Here is a 19,454-nt window from a genome sequence, read left to right on the forward strand (position 1 = left end):
GAGGCAAGAGGGGAGCCCTGTGGCTGAGGTGGGGATGTTTCAGTGTCTGTGATGTGGGAGGTTCAAGCAGCCCCTTGAGCTACCCTTGGAGATGGCACAAGGGATTGTGAGAGGAGAGGCTTGGATGCAGTGGAGCTTGTAAGCCCAGGGATTATAAATGACTGGTGTTTCTGCAGCTCAGTTGTTATTACTGGTCTGTCCTGTAATCAGTTCCATGCAGCTTTGATGCTGTTCTTTTCCTTAGAGTTTTGATCTTCCCATTGGTCTTATGGAAATAATACTGGGTAACAGTTTGAGATTCTGTATTTGAACTCCTGTCTGTAGTGAGAACTACCCTGGATAAGAGTTTTCTCTTACAAATGACAGATGTATCACATTGCAAGGTGGTTGTGCTCTGGAGGAGGTTCCAATTCCCTTTCTCTGAGTGCTCTGTTACATGTCACGTGCTGTGTCTGCACTGGAGGGTTAAATGTCATTTCAGAAGAACCTGAAGACAGCTCCAGCAGGAGAATCCCAGAATAGTTTGATTTGGAAGGGACCTTAAGGCTCATCTCATTCCACCCTGTGCCATGTGCAGGGACACCTCCACTGTCTCGGGTTGCTCCAAGCCCTGTCCACCCTGGCCTTGTACACTTCCAGGGATGGGGCAGCCACAGATTATCTGAGAAACCTGTGCCAGGGCCACACCAGTCTTGGTGGGGTTTGGATTGCAATCTGTGTCCCTCGAAGGGCCCTGGGGACATGCCAGGAGCAGAGGTGCCCCAGTGTCAGACAGGGATGGTCTGCTCGGGTCAGTGTCCCCAGCCAGCTCTTGGCTGTGAAATGATGTCAGGAAAGAGATGTGAGCTGCAGATGACCCAGCAAAATGATGCAGCATGCAGCCTGAGGGTCTCTGGGAGAGCACAGCTCATTTTAGGAAATCTTACATGTTATTTCTTCTTGTTCTTATGTAAGTGGGACTGCAGAAAAAGGAACAAATGACCCGAGACTGAATGTCACAGCAGGTGACTGCCCAGTGAGTTTGCTGCAGTGTCACACTGTGCATGGGATCAAAACCCAACAGTCTGCTCATGGGAAATAGCTGTGATGGGAATGTTGCATCTTATTCAGAGCAAAACCTGGCTGTTTTGTCTTCATTGCTTGCAGCTTGGGGTTTCAACACTTTCGGGCTGACAGGAAAGAAACCTCTGAGGTGCTTAAACTAACCAACCAAACAGAACTAAACCAGCCAAATGCTGTGTTTGTGTTCCTAAAATGTCCAGTCAGAACCTGATTTCATCATTCTGTGGAAGATAAAAACGTGTTGAACATCAAATCTAAGTTATGGTATATTGTTAGAAATTTTCTGGGAAGAACTGGTGCATGGTGACATTCCAGATGCCACGGGTCAGTGTTTTATGAGTGGAAAATGAGTTAAACCTTTCCAATGCACAGATCCTTAAATGGTTTCTGTCACCAGTCTTCATCCACCTGACTGTCTGTGGTTCTCTGTGCTTGTCAGGCAGTTCTGTCTGACTGCTGCTGATGGTGTTTGTCCCTTGGGTTTAGCTGTGCAAGTGTCGCTGGTTTGAGACAGATCAGATCTGTAAATCTGCACTGTGGCTTCAGGAAACAGGACAGTGAAGGTGAGTTAAGCTGTGTTTGTCCTGTGCCTGTTGTTACTGTGGTACAGAAAAGGGTGTTCTCTCCCCCTCAGCTTGGGTTGGGGACTGCTCCCAGCTCATCCCACGGCTGGGGGAAGCAGCCTTTAAAGCTTGGGAGCCCTGGAGTCTGAGATGCAGATCCTGGCTGTGCTGCCACACTCCCCGGCCTGTCTGGGTTCAGTTTGGGTTTGTCACATGTCTTCTAATTATTTCTCATTCTACAAAGTCTCTCTCCCATGTTTTCTCCCATCCCAGATCTATGGCATGTGGCGTGTGTCACACTGCAGCAATGCAGAATCCTGTCACTGCCTGCTCCCTTGAAAGGTGCCTGCATGCGTTAAACTTCCCAGCTGAATTATTTTGTGTCCTCTTCCAGCAGGAGACAAGATGTCGGCTGCTAGAGGACAGTAAAACCATCTCAGATGCACACTATCATTTTCTGCTTGTCTTCAATTAAACTAATTACCAGCCCTCTTTGTTGTTCCGAGCTCAGGCCATTCCACATGCTGCCAGCATGTACTTTGGCAGCAGCGGGCGCTGGGATTTCCTGCATTGTTTGAGTCTTTGCCATTGACCTTTGTGGTCCTCGTTCTGGCACCGCCTCTGCTCTGGCAGAGGTGCAAAGGGCATTATTCAAACCCTGAAAGAAAAGAGAGAGAATTGCTTTATAGGCTTTGAGAGCTCTTTGTACTCAGTGGCTCCATAGGGTCATCGCTGCAAAAAAGAGGAGAATTACTGGGGTTGTCTGGATAATTACTGCTTCTTTATTGTTCTCATCCCAGTCTAGATGACAGTGCTGGGATTTATAGTGAGTCATACAAATATGCCATCAATGCTGTTAGGTGTTGCCCCTTTTGGACAGAGAGGGGAGAAAGCTGGGTTTGGTTCCTTTTGGGAAGTCTCATAGGTGCTGGTGTGCCCTGGATCTATCCCAGCTCTACACTGGGAGGCTGCTGGGGACCTGCTGGAGAGGCCAGTGGGATTGTACTGGGGCCCTGTTGCAGCCCATGCTGAGGGTGCTGGTTTTGAGAAGATCCCCCTCTCCATGCTGCTGGAGTTGGGCACTCCAGGGACACACGAGCCACCTGCCCCAGCACAGGAGAGGTCACATAACTCACTCTGCCACTGTCCCCATTGCTGTGGCTGTGGCTACTCCACACCAGTAAAACATTTGCTCAGCCTGTGCCTGGAGCCTTGTACTGTGAAGCTGCTCAAGGCCTGATGCAGTAAAAGAGCAATGCTCAGCTCGGGGCAGAGGCTGAAAGCACCACTTGATCTGTTCCCCTTTCCATCTGGAGCCTTCCTACCCATCAGGTGCTTGCTGCTGGTCTGGGAACAGCCAGCCTCATGTAGGCATGCCTGGTGTGGCTGGTGGGCTGATGAGAAGGGCAGATGAAAGCCTTGAAGTAAGATCTTTGGAATAAGATGCAACTTCTGCATTATTGATTTGTTTGCATGGTATTGTGCAGGTCGAATTAAATTATCTGGAATGATATCCTGTACTTGATGTAGAACAAATGCCAGAGTGCTCAGGTTGGAGTAAGTGCTCCTGAGTCCAGCAGGCTCTGAGGTTAAAGGGTTGACAATGCCAGGCTGACCTGCTGATTCTGTGCCTCAGGGCTGCCTTGCCATCAATCTGTCCCCTTGTGATTTGTACCCAGAAGAGAAGAAGCCTCTGCAGTGGGACAGGGACAGCCTGGGGAGCCACAGCTGCCTGAAGGAGCAGGAAGGAAACATCTTGTGTTTCACAGAGCCTGTAAATGAGCTTGGGTAGGAACGTGAGACACAGTGAGCCCTATTGCTGTTGGAGTTGGAATCCCAGGCTCTCTGCACTGTGTTGGTGCTGACTTGAAGCTCTTTTCTGCTGGGGAAGTAAATGGCTGCAGTGGATAACCCAAACACGTGACTGCTGGGGCACAGTCATGGAAAATTGGCTTGGTTGTCGTGGTTATTTGCACTGATATAACTTTTCATAACACTGTCAAGCAGCTTTTTCCAAGCCTACTGGAATGTGTTATTCTTTATTTTTTCCCTTGTGGGAAGCACTATCAGAGAATCTGTATAAAACATGGATTTTTATTGTTGTTGTGGGTAATGACTTACAGGCTTCTCTTAACTGACAAGGGCTCATTCCCCCTACTTTTTATAGCAAATTAACACAGAACCCCTCTGCTTATTATAGTTGTAGCCCAAGGTTATGATTTGTAGCAGGAGAAGCTAAGATAGCAGTTGATAGCTCTTCCATGATGAAATCAAATTTGCTTGATTTTACTCTCAGCTCCTGCCTTGATTTTTCTCCAGGGAGGGAAGTCATTGCTCTTTTGCCTTCTGCAGGGCTGGGTTGCTGAACTTACCCAGTGGTTTCTCATGTAAGAAGGTGTTGGATAGCTTTGGTTTGTTCCTATACAGAATGTGTTGGTGTTTGTTTCTCTCTCTCCAGGGGAAGCTCAAGTGCACATTAGAGAACAGCCTTATGTTGGGATGTAAAGGTCACAAGTGTTTCCTTTCACCTCTGCAGCTGGGAGTCAGGCTGACACACACAGGAGAAGGCAATAAGTCTTTGTGACAAAAGAAGCTTTTGGGGTGTTTTTCTCGAGGGAGACCTGCAGACCAGTCAGTCCTTTCTGCGTGGGGTCTGTAGCCTTCTTTTTCCAGCTCCAGCAGGGTTGATTTTCTCCTCTGGAGAAAAATTGGTGCTGTTCCTGCATTCCACGGACTCTCCATTGCTCTGTGTGGGAGACCTCCGGCACCAGCAGTGTGTTGTGTCCAGCTCTGTGACAAAACACTGGTTTGCTCACCTGCCATTAAATATTTCCAGTGTGAATATCAGGTAGTAACAGAACATTTTCATTTGTGTTTTTAAAATATATTTCAAAATGTATTTTAACTTCTCTTTCCATTGTTGCAGGTGAAGGGGAAGAAGGGTGTCTGAATACTGATGAATGAGCTGTGATGGATAACAAGGACTCAGAAGCTGAGATCCACCCTCTGAAGACTGAGGATGTAAAAGCTCAGGAGAACCATGAAAACTTTGTGGAGAGGAGGATTGTCAAGACCTCGGGGCTGTCCCGGCTGTCCCGATGGCGCACTGCTGCCTTCTTCATCTCCCTGTTCCTCTGCCTGATCATTGTGTTCGCTTTCTCCTTTATCATTCCCTGCCCAGAGAGGCCAGTTTCAGAAAGAACATGGTTCCAATACTTCAACAATGCAGGTGAGCTTGCTGCAGCAGAATAAATACTTACCAAGAGTCCTTTTCCTTTCTGTGCCACGGATTTGGGTTGCGGGCCTCTATCTAAGCACAACGTGCAGCCAGACCTGCAGGGTTGCAGCCCTTGGGAGCCAGAGCTTTGAATACCTGACCTGGATAAGCAATGGCCCATCATAATTGGAGTGGCCTTCCAGGAGGTGTTTACAGGATCTAGTGGAGAAATTAGATGCTGCTCTGAAGTGCTAACAAGGTAGCAGGCTGGCCTCGTTCACAGAAAAAAAAAAGAAAAAAGAGAGAAAGGGTATCTGGGAATAAACCACTGTTAAAGCTTGCTCTTTAAAATGTTCCCTTGGAGTTTGAGCTGAGGTTGGAGGCAATTAGGCATTTTTTCCTCTGCCACTTTGACTTTCTCTCTTTTCCCCATGGCCGACAGGAAGGGGAGAAGAATAATTCCATCTTGTTTATTTAATAAATTGTTTTATATTTACTATATCTATTTTTATTCCGGTTGCTGTAGTTGGCTCTATAGGCTAGGTCCTGCTCCCCAGTGACTCGGCAATCACTTCTGGGAGAGCTTTTCTTTAATCTTGTGTGCAGTGGGTTGTGCTGGATGTGCTGTAAATGCAGAGATAGTGCTCACAGCAGGGATTGAGCTGCATGAGGTGCTGCAGACATCCCGGGTTCTGCTACTGTGAGCTCAGGAAAGCTGCTTTTAGCTGATAGAAAGATGGAGTATCTGGGTTTTGTGGGGCTTGGCTGAGGCTTCTTTATACTTTGGGAATAGTAACTTCACTCCAAGACCAGAGTTGTTTGTTCGGCGTAGTTCAAATTCTGGCTATTCGCCTCTTCAAAAAGACAAATCCTCTGGAGGATAGCAAATTTTAAAAATTGTTTGGCACTAACTTCCTGTCCTTAGTACTTTTGTACATGGCTTTTTTTAATATAAAAGCCAATTTGTCCTGATGTCCAGGATGGAGGCAGTGAGTAGGTCTCTAGGAATTTGTGTTTTCCTCCAACTTTGTCTGCTGTGGGCTAAGAAGATCCTCACCAGAGCCTGGCTTGTGTTCTCTTGCAGTGCCCTACCAGTTCCTTGTTTTAGAAGATGTGAATGAAGACAAAGTACAAGATGTGCTCTTTGCTTTCAAATCCAGCAATGGCAGCAGCAGCTTCAACGTGTCCTGTCTGGATGAAGGTACCCGATTCAAAAACACCTTCTAGTGAGGGCTGTCCTTTCTCTTCTAGATCCAGTTAATGACTGGGAGAGAAAACTGGGTGGTGCAGGGTGGCAAAGGTGGGTGCAGGGACAGCTCCCTCTGACACCTCTTCTCCCCAGGGCTGCCGTCTCCCTGTGCCTTCATTGCTGCCATGTCAGGCACAAATGGCAGCGTGCTCTGGGAGAGCCCTGCTGCGAAGGATGTGCAGTGGCTGCAGTGTGGCATCCAGCAACTGGGCACAGCAGAGGCCCCGGGCTGCCTCGTGGTGGAGAAGCCACTGTCCCTTACAGCAGTCGACCTGCAGACAGGTGAGTGCCAGCAGAGCCCTGCTGCCACACAGGGGATGGATGGGCCACTTGCTGTCCTCACCTGGTGGCCTCCAGGGGGGACGGCAGTGTGACATGACTGGCTGGTACATGAACAATGGGCACTGGCTATTTATTATCTTGGAAACCTTGCCAGAGCCACTTGGCGTTGAGGAGCTCGTGCTCTCGGCCTCGCTGTTCCAAAGACTGGGCTCTGGTGGGCGTTTGTGCCAGCCACTGTTTTGTAAGACCAGTGTTCCAGCAGCTTTTGAAAGAGGAGGAGCAGTCACTAGCTGTGAATGTTACTTTATACTCTCCAGGGTGAGACACAAACCTGCACCTGCAACGTTTCCCAGTTATTTGTGTGTGCGTGCCAGGAGTGCCTGCTGTGGCAGGAGGAGTGGGAGTTCTAGGCATTTATGATTTTATAGTTGTCAGGGAGAGCACTCAGGATAAGTGCTTGCCAGTCTGTTTCAGTAGTCTACGCTTCTGCCTAGTTCCTCTGGAAAGGTTTCTTCCTTTCTAAACTTAGAGGTGGAGAAATTCATCATCATCATCTTGCCTAATGTGGGTGGGGGTAAGGAGTGCCTGTATTACTTTAGGAACAGTGATCATCTGCTGCACCTTGAACCCTCCTTGCTGGTGAAGCCTAAAATACATTTCCATTTTGAAGGTTACTGTTTCAAAGGTCTAAACAGTACATGTTCTCCCTAGGATCCCATCCTTTGTATCTGGTATTGAACCCCTCACACCCTGATTTCCAAAAATTGGAAAAAAAAACCCAGCACAAGAGGTGCAGCTCTAAGGAACGTGAGGAAAATCTGGTGTAGCTTTTAATTTCCAGTGTATAGATGGAAGTGTAGATGCACACAGAGCTAGAAAGTTTCTGTACCAACAGGGACATCTTAGTATCATTTTCCTCATGTGTAGGATTTAGCACAGGTTATTTTCAGACTATTAATGAAGTAGTTACTTTCAGGTCCAAGTGTAGAAAGTTGGCTGTGGAGCCAAAGGCTTGTCAGTAAAGACAGCCATAAAGGCAAGTGTGGAGAGAAGGAACCAGGCTAGGCTACAGGTCACAGCAATACAGCAAAGAAAACATTCCATAGATAACTTGAAAGCAAGAGAGAAAAAAATGCATCAGATAGAAAAGTGAATAACCCAGGAGTTTATGTATTTGATGCCTTTTTTGCTATTAAGTAGGTTAAAAATAGTTTCTGAGCTTAGTTGACTGGGGGTTAGGAGGGCAGAGCAGAATAAAATGTATTTAAATAGGCTAAATGTATTCAAAGAGGCAAAGTCTAGCTTACATCACAGTGTGCTAAAAACAGTAGCCAGCACAATCTTTAGCTGTTAATGATTCATCATCGTGGAGGATTTGGTGAGATTCCAGGGCTCTCAGGCTGTCTAGCCCCTGTCAGTAGGAAGATTGAAGGAGAGATAGGCAGATTATCATCTGAACGTGTCTGATGTGGTTTTGATCTTTAAATGCTGATAAAGTTCATGTTTTTTTATCAGTTGAAGTTGTGTTAAGTCCTCCTTTCTTCATTGCCACAAGAAGTGACCCGAGGCAGGAAGGGAAGTGTAGGAGTGCATGCTCCTGTTTGTGTGGGACATCTAACATTCCTGCATGTTTATCTTACCAGCAAACTGGGACACACAGGAGCTTAAGATTAACTGTTCCAGGTCAAAGCAGAAGTCTTTGTAGCTGTGTATTATTCCATCTCTGCCATAGCCCGAGGCAGAGTCTCAAGGAAGAAGACAGGAGTAAGAGTTTTGTTACACCATCTCTCTTCACCTGATCCTCCAGCAGCCTGAACTGTGAGCCCTGTGGGTGGTTCTGGTCTCCTGAGGGATTTGGCAGAAAGGGCACCATGATGATCAGATGATGGAACTGCATCTATGTGAGAAACCACTAAATAAATAAACCAGAACTCCAACCTGGAGAATGTCTGACAGGGAGAAAAGTCTCTGTGTCCTCTGTGTCTGCTTGAAGTGAGAGTCTTTGGAGTTCTGATTTTATTATTCCTTCCAGACCAAAAAAAATCTAACCCTTTCACCCAGGTTAGATTTGCAGTCTAGGCACTTGTCTGATTTCCATCTTGGCTCCTCGTGCCGTGCTGGTGCCGTGACCCCGGGCTCTGAGGAAGTGCGGTGGCACTGCAGATGTCAGACACGACGGCCCCATCTCCTGCTGATGGAGCAGGAGAGGGCTGGTTTCTGTGCTCTCTGGGCTGGGTTAGAGCATAGAAAACTTCTCAAGTGCTTGGGGTTGAATCCAGCTCAGTGTCACCTGTTTCTCTTAACTCAGACTGTTCTTTTAAGAGAATAAGATATTTTCTCCCAGACTCTGTCTGCTGTCTAACCACCACCAATTAGAACCTTCTGCACTGACAAGTGAATTTCATTATCCTGGTCTTACTCTTGTACCTTTGGACAGTCCTGAAGCTAGAATGTGGTAATTTAAAACTTCTCTTCTTCCTCTGCCTGCTTCTTTTCTTTGAGGGCAAAATTCTTTGCCTTCCCATGATTTCCTAAGGAAACTAGGAAATCTGCTCTCTTCACTTCACATCTGTTGTCATAGTAACAAATCCAAGTGGTTTTTTCAGCGTTGCAGTAAAAGCTTTGGAGCAATCCTACTAGAAATACAGCCTGCCTTAAATTATTGCAGACAGCATCAAGTAGTAATTCCTTGGCTTTCAGTCCAGCTGCCTTCCTAACAAAGAACAGATGATTACTTTGCATTCCTGAAATGATAATTGCTGTGTGTGATGCTGGGTAAAAGGGAGGGTAAACATTTGCCCTGGGAGCACCTAATCAGACACTGAAGTGTTCATTAGAAAGAAAACCCCCCAGCAGGGTCCTCCCTGCCAGATTCCACTGCAAATTGCACTGGGCAGTGACTGGAAAGTGTCCCACAGCCTTGGACAGTGGATGGATAGAGTCACTCAACTGGTCTGGAGCTGTTGAAGAGAAACCCACACAGCCACCCCCCAGTTTTTTAAAAAGCAAAGCTTTGATACCTCAATTTACAAACAAGTTTGGGCTGTGTGTGTTCTTCAGACAAGGGAGAGGTGGGATGTGGCCTGAGTTGTGGCTAGTCATGTCAGTGGGGAAACATCTGCAGGAATATCTGCAGGAGACAAGTTGCAGCAAAGAAGGTTCTGCCAGGAGTTGCAGCAACACTGGTCAGAATTCAGGTGCTTTATGATCTCAAAATGTCTGCAGATTTAAGTGCACAGCAGCAGTGATTTGGATAACAACAAAGGATTCTCCATGCCATGAACATGCTGGGAGGCTTGTTAACCAAAGGCACAAGGGAAGCAAGCTGTTCTTTGTGCCAGGGTGTTTGGGTGCATTCCTGCAGACAGCTAGGATTGCTTTCCAATGTAAGATGAAATTGTAGGTGCTGGGATTCATTGGGAATGCAGAAAAGCAAGGAGGTACCCCATGATGAGCATAAGTGTGGCTGGTTTGTGGTGCTGATGTGCTGGAACAGGAGCATTAATACCCTTTAAACCTAAGATATCTTTTAATGACTGTTTCCCACTGTTTTCCAGGGGCAGTTCTATGGAGGCAATCCAGTGACTTTGGAGCTAATTATACTGTGCTGACTCCTTTGTCAGTGATTCCAGATATGGATAATGATGGAGTTGAGGACCTGATAATCTTTATTACTAAAGGAGGCCAGGTATGTCATCCTGAAGCTCTGATAACCTGTGGCTGCCACAGGGGATGGCAGGAATGCTGTTTATTTCCACCTTGTAATCTCAGAGGAAGTGTCCAGAGGCCTCTGGTTTCTGTGGGTTTGGGGTGGGTTCCTTCCCACCCTCCACAGATGTGCTCCCAAATCAGCACAAGTGTTTTATGATTTAAAAAAACAAAATAAATCAAAGAGCTGGGCAGTAATCCCTTCCCCCTTTTCAGTGTGCTGTCCTCACTGCATGTTCCTGTGCTGTCTGGGGAGTGAGCTGGGGCAAGATGAGCTTGCAGTTTCCTGCTTCTCTGCTTAGAGAAGTGGAAGTGAACAAACCCTGACAGCTTTGGCTCTTAGATCAAAGCACAGCTGACAGTCAGTGCTTTTGTACCAGCACTGCTCTTTTCTGATCCCTTCCCTCTCTCTGACTGTGGTCTGCTTTGCACTGCTCTTCCAGTGTCACTGTGCTGGTTAATTCTGATCTGAGTTCATTTAGTGAAACAGCTGCTGGTTGTATTATCTCCCTCCAAATATTGCTGAGAGGGGGAAAGTTATGTAGCTAGAACAGGTTTTCTGCTGAAGCATCTACATCCCTGATGGAGTGGCACAACATTGTCTGCATGCCCAGTCTGTCCTGTTCAAAGCACACAAGCTGCAGCTCCCTGTGGGTCTGATGGGACCAGTGGGAGCCCCATGTCCTCATACCAGAGTTATGGAATCGTTAAGGTTGGAAAAGACCTCTGAGATCATCAAGTCCAACCTTTGACTGATCCCCATCTTGTCACTCAGCCCAGAGCACTGAGTGTCACATCCAGGCTTTCCTTGAACACCTCCCACAATGGTGACTCCACCACCTCGCTGGGCTGCCTCTTCCAATGCTTAACAACCCTTTCTGGGAAGAAATTCCTCCTGATGTTCAACCTGAACCTCTCCTGGCACAGCTTGAGGCCATTTTCCCTTGTCCTGTCCCTGTTCCCTGAGAGCAGAGCCTGACCCCCACCTGGCTGCCCCTCCTGTCAGGGAGTTACGGAGAGTGAGGAGGTCCCCACTGAGTCTCCTTTTCTCCAGGCTGAGCCCCCCAGGCTCCCTCAGTTCCACCTCACAGGACATGTGCTCCAGACCCTTCCCCAGCTCTGTTCCCTTTCCTGGACCTGCTCCAGCACCTCAGTGTCCTTTTGGAATTGAGGGGCCCAGAACTGGACACAGCAGTCGAGGTGTGGCCTCACCAACACCCAGTACAAGGGCAGAAGCACTTCCTTGGCCCTGCTGGCTACCCTATGGCAGGTACAAGCCAGGTGCCATTGGCCTTCTTGGCCAATGTCCTCCATAAGAAAATAGGGTTTTGCTGTCCAAGGCATTGTTGTTGCCAGAGGCATCAGAAATTCTATCTTTTCCACCTCCTCCAGTTCTCTCTGTTTCCTTTCCTCCTTGCTTTTGCTATCCCAGTTATCTCAAGACTTTTTTTTTTTTTTAATCTTAGGCAGCCAAGAAAAGTTTGAATGTAGCCTCTGTTCTGCAGGACTGCCTTTTGATCTGTTTTCCATTTAAGCTCTCTTGCTATCTTGGTATGAAATCCCTTCCTCCCTCTGGATTTGGCAAGCACTCTGCCAATTTAAGGAAAAGTATGTTCTCTTTTGAGAAATCACGCAAATGTAGGAGCTGGAGTGGAGCTCTGCAGCTTGGAAAGGGCTGGTCAGAAGGGAGATTCAGCACTCAAGCAGAGGAGCTTTGTTGCTACCAAGGGCTGCAGCTGAAAGGCCAGAGCTGTGAGCAGTCTGTGGAAGGGTCTGTGTGCAGAGGGCTACATGGCAGTGTTTCCAGAGAGTCCATTGACCCCTACCTGCTGCAAGCTTCAGCACAAACACATCCCAGAAAAAGTTCCAGTATTCAGGATGTGTGTCCTGTGGCAGCACAGAGGGATTGGCAGTGCAGCAAGGAAAATGTTGTGTTTTCTCTCTCCCTGTGTAAATACCCCTGGCTGTCACTGTCCCAGGGCAGCCACTGGACCAGTGCTTGCCAGTAAAGGTGCAGCTGATCTGCCAGAGCTGGTATGTGTCTCCTCCCAGTGCAGGAGGCTGGGAATAGCTGGTGGATGCGTTGCTTTCCCACTCCAGTTGTGTTCTCATTCTCCCCAGCAAACTTTATCCCTTTTTCACCTGCCAGATTTGCTTTGGGAACAGATTTCCTTCGCTTTCCCAGTCCCTCCCTCTCAAGACAGAGGGAAGGGTTCCTGCCTGACTCAGCATCTCTGATGGATGCTGTTTCTCCTGGTCAGATGTTTCACTTTTCCCTAAAGTCCATTGCACTCCCCAGACTCTGACTGTTGCTCAGACATTTAAATCTGATCATGACTTTAACATTTATTCTCCTGGGTGAAATGTTTTTAGTGGATTTTGTTACTCTGCATAAAGAATAGAAAGAAACCTATCAGCTTTTTTATTTTCTTGGACTCACATGACCCTGAGGAGGAGTAGATTAAGGCACTTAAAATATTTAGCAGAGCTACCATGTGAAGCCAAAAGTTTCCCATGTTCACATGCTGCATTGTTACTGACATTATGTCATCTCCATCTTAGGCTTGAATGGATCTTTGCTGTCCTTACAGAGCTGGGGCTGCTGTTCCACAGTCACAGTCTGTAAGGAGGATGGGTGACAGAAGTAGCAAATTCTCAGAGCAGGTGGCTCTGCTGGAAGTGGTTTTCAACCTTCCAGAAGAATTCAGAGCAAAGGTGTCACCTAACTTATGCCTGCTCCTCCAAAACCAGGGAGAGACTTTCCATCCAAGCCTGTGCTGCTCCCATTCAGTTTAACCTTGTTGGTATTTGTCTTTAATCCTTTCCCTGGGTAGGTGAAGACCTTCATCCATTCAGGAAAAACTGGCCAGCAGATCGGCTCCACTGACCTGAGCGTGGATGGCAACGCTCGCTACATCAGGCTGCACCTGCACTCCTCCTCCTACTTCCTTTTCTACACAGGTACAGCTCTGCTTGGGAATTCACTCTGAAAGAGTGGTTGCAACTGAGATCAGGATTAGTAAACATCATCTGAGAGTGTGTTTTGCATTCTTACAAGCTGTGTGGAGTTTTCACCTAGTCAAAGAGCTGTTCAGGGCCAAGAGAGGGGGGGAGCTTCTGTTTAAACTGCAGTTTGTTACGTACTGTAGTGATTTTATTTAACAAATGTCAAGCATGTAAGGATTAGGCAGTCATTTATAGCAAATGATTACTGTGGAACACTTGGATTATGAACAGATAAAATGTTAAAAGCATTCAATAGCAGGCTTGAGTCTCAAAATACCACTACAACTCTATGATGCAAGCCCTAAAAATATAGTTGATCTGACAGATCTGGAAAATCATAGAGTTCAGAGCAAGGGCAAGATAACTTATCTCTCTCATTCTTGCTTTTTAATTTTTTTTTTCTTTTTGTACAGAGAGCTCTCTGTATGCATATTCCCTGCAAGATCTGTGCAGTGCAGCACTTGGGATGGAAGTTAAGCTTCCCAACTTCCAGCCAGATCCTCACTGGGAGAAGCACATTGACCATACCACACACCGTGCATCCCTTCCCAGGTGTGAGGTTATGTCTTGGAGGAATGGAATGGTGTGTGATGGAATGGAGGGTGCTGGTGTTCCTGACAGGATGACCTGGTGGGACTCTGTTCTCTCCTGGCTATGTGGCTTTTGGACTTAGGAGCAAAGCTCAGGAAAAGGGTTGGTGTTGATGGCTTCATCCGGGGTTCACAGGAAAGCAGAGAAAGCATGTTGGAGTTTCCTATTCGGATTTACTGTGCAGGGAGAGAACTCCAAACCTCACAGTAAAACCACCCACGGTCTAAAAAGCTTAATAATTTCTCTGTCCTTGTTCAGATTTAGAGACATTCACTACCTGGCAGAAGTTCCTGAGCACTCACAGGACAGCATCTTGGTGGTGGACTCAGAGATGGCTACACTGATCAACACAAAAGATCTCCGCACTGTGTGGACCCTCAATGTGTCCCATGCTTTGAGGTAATGTTCTCAGTGTGGGCTAGATGTGGCATTTCCAGGTTCCCAGCAACAGCAGCGTCCTGACAGATGCAGTTTTTTATTATTTTTTTTTCCTGGGTCATACCTTGATCTTGTTTATTGTGTTGTGTCCTCCTCAAGTGCTGGGAGCTGCTTCAGGATGGAGGAGCTCAGAGCTTTGATTCCTCATGCCTGCTGTGATGTGGCTGGGCTCAGATTTGGGGTGGTACCAGGCCAACCCAATGTTGTGGCAGTCAAGTCTCTTACCAGAGCATTTGTGGGAGGATAGAGAGGCAGCTGGGAAAGCAAAGTTTGCCCAGCCATGAGGGTGGGTTCAGATCTGTCCCTGCTCTTTCTCTCCCTCAGGGAGCCACTGTCTGGTTACTACAAACCTGATGTCCACAGTATTGTCCTGGAGAGTGAAATTGGACCCAACAGGAAGAAGGTTTGAAATATCTTCCTTTTAACTTCCCATTTCTCAGTATGTCACAGCTCAAGCAGGAATTGATTCAAGGACAGTTGGTGGGATGTGTTCCCTCTGGCTGATTTTAGGAAGCTTTAAGCTCTGAAAGGATCTCTTTCAACAGGTTATTGAAGCCAGCTCAGGCACTTTAATTCTCTTCTCAGCAAGAGGCTTCAATGACAGAACTTTGAACCCCTTGAAGTAGCTGCAGAACTTGTGATTTTACTCTAATGTGACCAACTGCAGGTCTCACAGCTCTGTGATGCTCTGCTTCAAGTATTTCCTCATCTTCCCATGTGTCACATACTTGTTCCCATAGACAGTGTGAGGAAAGACAGCTGACCTGACTTCTCCCTCATGGCTTGTTAGATGCCTTTGTCATGAGTTCCTTTTCCTTCTTCCCTGCTAGGTTATGATTGTTGAGAGTGAATCTGGAGCAGTCCAGTGGGAGCTGGAGCTGAACTCAGGAGCAGAGGGCCCTGGCCCAGCCACGCTTCCCACCGCGGATCACCGCTCTGCCTTCCTCTTGTGGGGAGACTACCAGCAGCCAGGCAATGAGACAGTGAGTGCTGCTGCTGAGGGCTGCTTTTCTTCTCCAGGCTTTGTGCCAGAATTGGGTGGAGTTACCCCCTTCTCACAGTGTTGATATTCCCATCTCTCAGTGCCACTGACACTGCAGCCTCATACACTGGGTGTGGGTTCCATGTGCTGTGTCCCTGCAGGAGGTGGTGGCGCTGGCAGCTTTTGTCATTTTCAGCCTGAGCCTCAGAAACTTGGTGGCTCTGTGAGCAAAGTCACTGCCCTGCCTTGGTGTGGCACTGTAGGTGAGCTGTGAGGCTTCTGGCCTGCTGCCTCTGGAGCTGCTGCTGTTTCCCTGGGAGCCTCCCATGGCAGCATTGCATGCAGTGCTCTCTGTGGCTACATGAATATCCTCTCTGTGCCCCAGGCAGCCTCTGGCAGCCTCAGTGCACAGCTCAGCTGCTTGCAGAGCCCTTGGGGCAGTGGCAGGCAGCACTGGTGACAGTTTGTGTCTCAGAGGCTGCTGAAGCACCAGCTGAGCTTCCTCCACTTTCCTTGCTCACTCTGCCAGCCCTGAGGCAAAAATCTGTCCCCTGCCTGCAGCAGACAGGCCAGCTATTTGCAGGAAGCTCGGGGTGGGAAGGAGAGCAGTAACCAAAATCCCAGCACTAGTCTTAATGGCATCGGTCAGGATGAGCTGGGCTGACAAGTGTCTGGCTGGGTGTATCCTGTGGAGCGTGAGCAGTAGCTGAGCCTGGTGCTGGTGTTGTCTCTGGGATAATGTGTGAGTGTGTGTCCTGATATGTCCTGTTGGTTGCAGAGACACAGAGCTCCTCTCTCGAAGCTGTACCTTTTCCATCCTTCCTACACTCACGTCCTGTTGGAGCTCCGTGACAGCACAGACCAGATCATTGCGTTCACTGGTGAGTCCTCTCCTCCCAGCCCTCCAGCGAGGGGCTGCAGGAGGACTCTGGTCCCTCCTGGTCCCCGTGGGTGGTGTTGGGTCTGGTGGCCAGTCCAGGCACAGAAGGCTTAGGTTGGATTTCCATGTGCTCCGTGTTGCAGCGGCGCTGTTCGAGCGGAGCCATCACGCCTGCTACGTGCTGCTGCGGGGCCCCCAGCCTGGCAAGGGGCCAGGCCTGGTGTCCCTGATGAAGAGGAAGCTGAAGGAGGATGTCTTGGTCAGCAAGGTGATCTGGCTGCGCCACATGGACGGGGACAACGAGCAGTACATCCGGGACCGCCTCTACAGGATGCGATTCCAGAGCCGAGATTGAACTTGCCGAGGAGTGAGAAGAGGCTGTCTCTGCTCTGCAGCCGTGCTCTCAACAAGCCCAGAGCCTGGATTCCGATGGGAAGCTGCCTTTCTTGATCCACAGACCAAAGTGTGGCTGGCAGGGAAGCGCCCCCAGTGTCTAGGGACCCCCAGGCTGTGGGGGCAGCTGCCAGAGCATCCGTCCTCAGAGCTGCTGGGACTTCAGTGCTTGGCCACCACTGAAGTGTCATCAGCTCAGGGAGGAGGGCTTTCCCCTCCCTCCCTCTGTGCCCACAGAACTGTGCTGACTCAGGAGTGTGTCTGGAGGAAAACATGTACTTGCTGAGATGCCGGAGTTGATGATTTCTGGGATGTCTGAGAAGTGGTGTTGGATGTCTGAGAAATGGAGTTGGCTGTGTGGTGTTAGATTTCCCTTCTGAGTCAGCTCTCCTGGCTGGGGAGAGGTGCTTGGCTGCAGGTTGATATGCAATTACCCTCTCCTGGATTTGGGCCTGCCTCAGTAGTGGTGGGAGGTGTGTGGTGACCCCAGCCATGGCTGTGGTGTGTCTGGTGTCACTTGGGCCAGCAAAGCACAGGTTAAAGTGTCATTCTACTTAGCAAATGGCTTTTTCTCCCATGAACAGCCCCACGTGTCCCACTTCACAGTCACCAGATTACCTGTGTCCTCTGCTGCTTCCTTCCCAGGCAGGCTGTGCAGTGTTGGTGGGAGCTCATCCTCTCACCTCATCCATCAATGTTCCTTCCTCCCCTCAGTCTGCTTATAGGTGGTGAGAGATCCCCCCCTGAGCTCAGGCTGGCTGCTCTCTGGAGGTACCACCACCACCTCTCCAGATTTAAGGAACCAGAGGATCTGGCTTGAGTAGAATTGCACTTTAACCTTTTCTGGGAGCTGGAATTGCTGCTCTGGGAAGCCCTGTACCCAAGTGGCAGTGCCAGCACCCTGCTCATTCAGCCTTGCAGCTGCTGAGGAGCCTTCTCCAAGCACTGTCCCTGCTGCCAGGAGGTGGGCAGGAGCTCTGTGCTGCCTCCCTGCCCTTGGAATTGAGGAGGTGCTGGGTGAGGATCCTCGAGCACTATTCTCTCTGCCCAGCCTGGTATCCCAAGGGGATGGCCCAGGCTGCTGTGTGGGTATGACGTGTTTCTCCTGGAGATTCATGTAACACTGTGAGGTGTTTGCTCTGCCCTGTCCTGATGGGTGCCAATGCAGGCTGTAGAAACGAGGTGCAGAGCCTTGAAAACAGTGTCTTGGTTTGAAAAAGACAGGTGTCTGCTAAGGCAGAAACCTCCCTTGAAATAAATAAAAATACAAACCTCCCCCCACTCCAAATTATTATAATCTTGAAATCAAGGTGCTTTCAGGCAAAGATATAGGAATGGGAATAACAGTTCTTTACTAAAGAAATTAAAATAAAAATGCAGTAGTACAAGAAAAGAAAACCAAGAAAAAACAACCCACTGACAGAGTCAGAATACAACCTGACACCCTGTTGGTCAGGGTGTTGGTAGCAATCCAGTTAAATGGTGGCTGCAGTCGTCCTGGAGGGACAAATGTGGTTCTGTTGAAACAATGATCCCATAGAATGGCGTAGTTTTCCTCTGAAGGTCTGGAGGTGTAGATGGGTCTGCTCTCTCCTCTGGAAATCCAGTGGAGAAAGGCTGCTGTGGTGTTAAAAGGCTCCAATTATATCCAGGTAGGAATGCTTGGCTCCTCCCCTGTGTGCAGCATCTCACGATGGGATGGTGGAATTTTATCAGTCCTGCAGTGAGAATGAATGGCCCATGAACAGGAGATATCCCCCTGGAGGGAGGATGGGTTGTAGAAGAGATAAAGAACACTGCCCCACCTGGTTTTAACAGGTGGTAATAGAATACATACTTTTGGTTACATCTTGCATTGCAGCCCAAGACAAACAGTTTGAACCAGCTGCTCAGTCCTGAAAATAAAAATAGGCCTAAAAATAACCTCGAGTGCTGGAGGGGGTTTGGCCAGTGCCTCCCTCCCTTGCTGAGTCTGAATTTGGGGGATGTGCAGAAACACTGTAGGATGGGAATGTGCAGCATCAGGCATCAGCTCTTCCTTCAGCCACTGCTGAGCCCGAATGTGCCACTGGGCAGCTGCTGTCAGGAGCTCATTCCACAGCCCCAGCCCTCCCAGGCTGACAGCACAGGGAGCTGCTTCCAGCTGCCCAGTGGCTACCTAAAGGGTGCCCTATGTCCCTCTGCCCCATGGCCATATCCCAGGCAGTCCAGGCAGCCAGTCCTGGGGTGTCCTGGCCGTGCAGGGAGCCAGGGATGCTCTTTGCAGAGTGCTCCACACCCTTCAAAGCACCCTGGGATCAAAGTGGTGGGCCTGCCCCTCTGCCTCTCTTCCCAGCTGTTTTCTGAGAGAGGTCAGCAGTGCAGGGAGGCTCCCCAGCTGTGTCCCCCAGCTTGGGTTTCCTCTTTGCTCAGCACCTTAGGCCCGACAGCCCCCCGGGTCTCTGTGCCAGTGTTGCAGCTGTAAGAGGGCTGGATTGAGGCTGCCCTTCAGCCAGCTGGGGCAGGGCACAGGGCAGGGGACCCCCAGGCTTGCACTGTAGTCCAGCCTGAGTGCTGGATGTGGATTGTTTGCTGCTGAGATTCCCCTGGCTGGGAGCAAGGTGCCTGGGCTGTATTCTCACCGCACTCTCCCTCCTCAGATCCCTACTCAGACTTGACCTTCCCATAGGCACACTGAATGTTCCTTGAGGAGAGCTGGATTTTCAGCTTTGGGGAGCTTTTCTGGCTTTAAGTTGTCCAGTAATGTTTCTGGACAGTTTGGAAATGCAGATTTCACCGTGGCAGCTCAATTAAACGCATCAGTGCCAAACCAGCACCTTCTTAACAAAACCAGTCTGTTTTCCAGCTTATTTCCTGTGTAATTGTTTTTTTGCAGTATTTAATGAATGACTTTGTGCCTTGATTCAATAACTCAGCTGGGTGGCAATGGCTATATCACTGTGTTCTGTGTTAGTGTGGTTTTTAACACTGAGACTGTTTGGTTTGGTTCTTTAACTTATTGCAAATTGTGCCGTGCAGGACTTGCTCTAACCGGAATGGTTTCAATAAACCCTCTTTTGCATTGTTTGTAAATGGTGCCCTGC

At 48.8% G+C, this 19,454-nt stretch overlaps 1 protein-coding gene across 3 annotated transcripts in view; it reads left to right on the forward strand.

The window, feature by feature from the left end:
• FAM234A (family with sequence similarity 234 member A) overlaps positions 1-19,443 on the forward strand; it is a 21,247-nt gene extending 1,804 nt beyond the window's left edge. Inside the window, exons 2-13 of one of the 3 annotated variants that reach the window (XM_086854351.1) lie at positions 1,549-1,625; positions 4,552-4,854; positions 5,927-6,043; positions 6,185-6,373; positions 9,931-10,061; positions 12,916-13,042; positions 13,501-13,639; positions 13,937-14,077; positions 14,441-14,519; positions 14,947-15,099; positions 15,877-15,979; positions 16,122-19,443. In XM_086854351.1, the coding sequence (XP_086710477.1) occupies positions 4,596-4,854; positions 5,927-6,043; positions 6,185-6,373; positions 9,931-10,061; positions 12,916-13,042; positions 13,501-13,639; positions 13,937-14,077; positions 14,441-14,519; positions 14,947-15,099; positions 15,877-15,979; positions 16,122-16,333 (1,650 nt within the window). In that variant the 5' untranslated portion in view covers positions 1,549-1,625; positions 4,552-4,595 and the 3' untranslated portion in view covers positions 16,334-19,443. Of the gene's footprint in view, positions 1-1,548; positions 1,626-3,814; positions 4,474-4,551; positions 4,855-5,926; positions 6,044-6,184; positions 6,374-9,930; positions 10,062-12,915; positions 13,043-13,500; positions 13,640-13,936; positions 14,078-14,440; positions 14,520-14,946; positions 15,100-15,876; positions 15,980-16,121 lie in introns of those variants that run through there. The other 2 variants (XM_086854352.1, XM_086854350.1) reach the window with 2 other exon arrangements.
• The last annotated feature ends 11 nt before the right edge of the window (positions 19,444-19,454 follow it).

This window comes from Cyanistes caeruleus, chromosome 17 (assembly GCF_971803275.1).
Source record: "Cyanistes caeruleus chromosome 17, bCyaCae1.hap1.1, whole genome shotgun sequence".
Lineage (NCBI taxonomy): Eukaryota > Metazoa > Chordata > Aves > Passeriformes > Paridae > Cyanistes > Cyanistes caeruleus.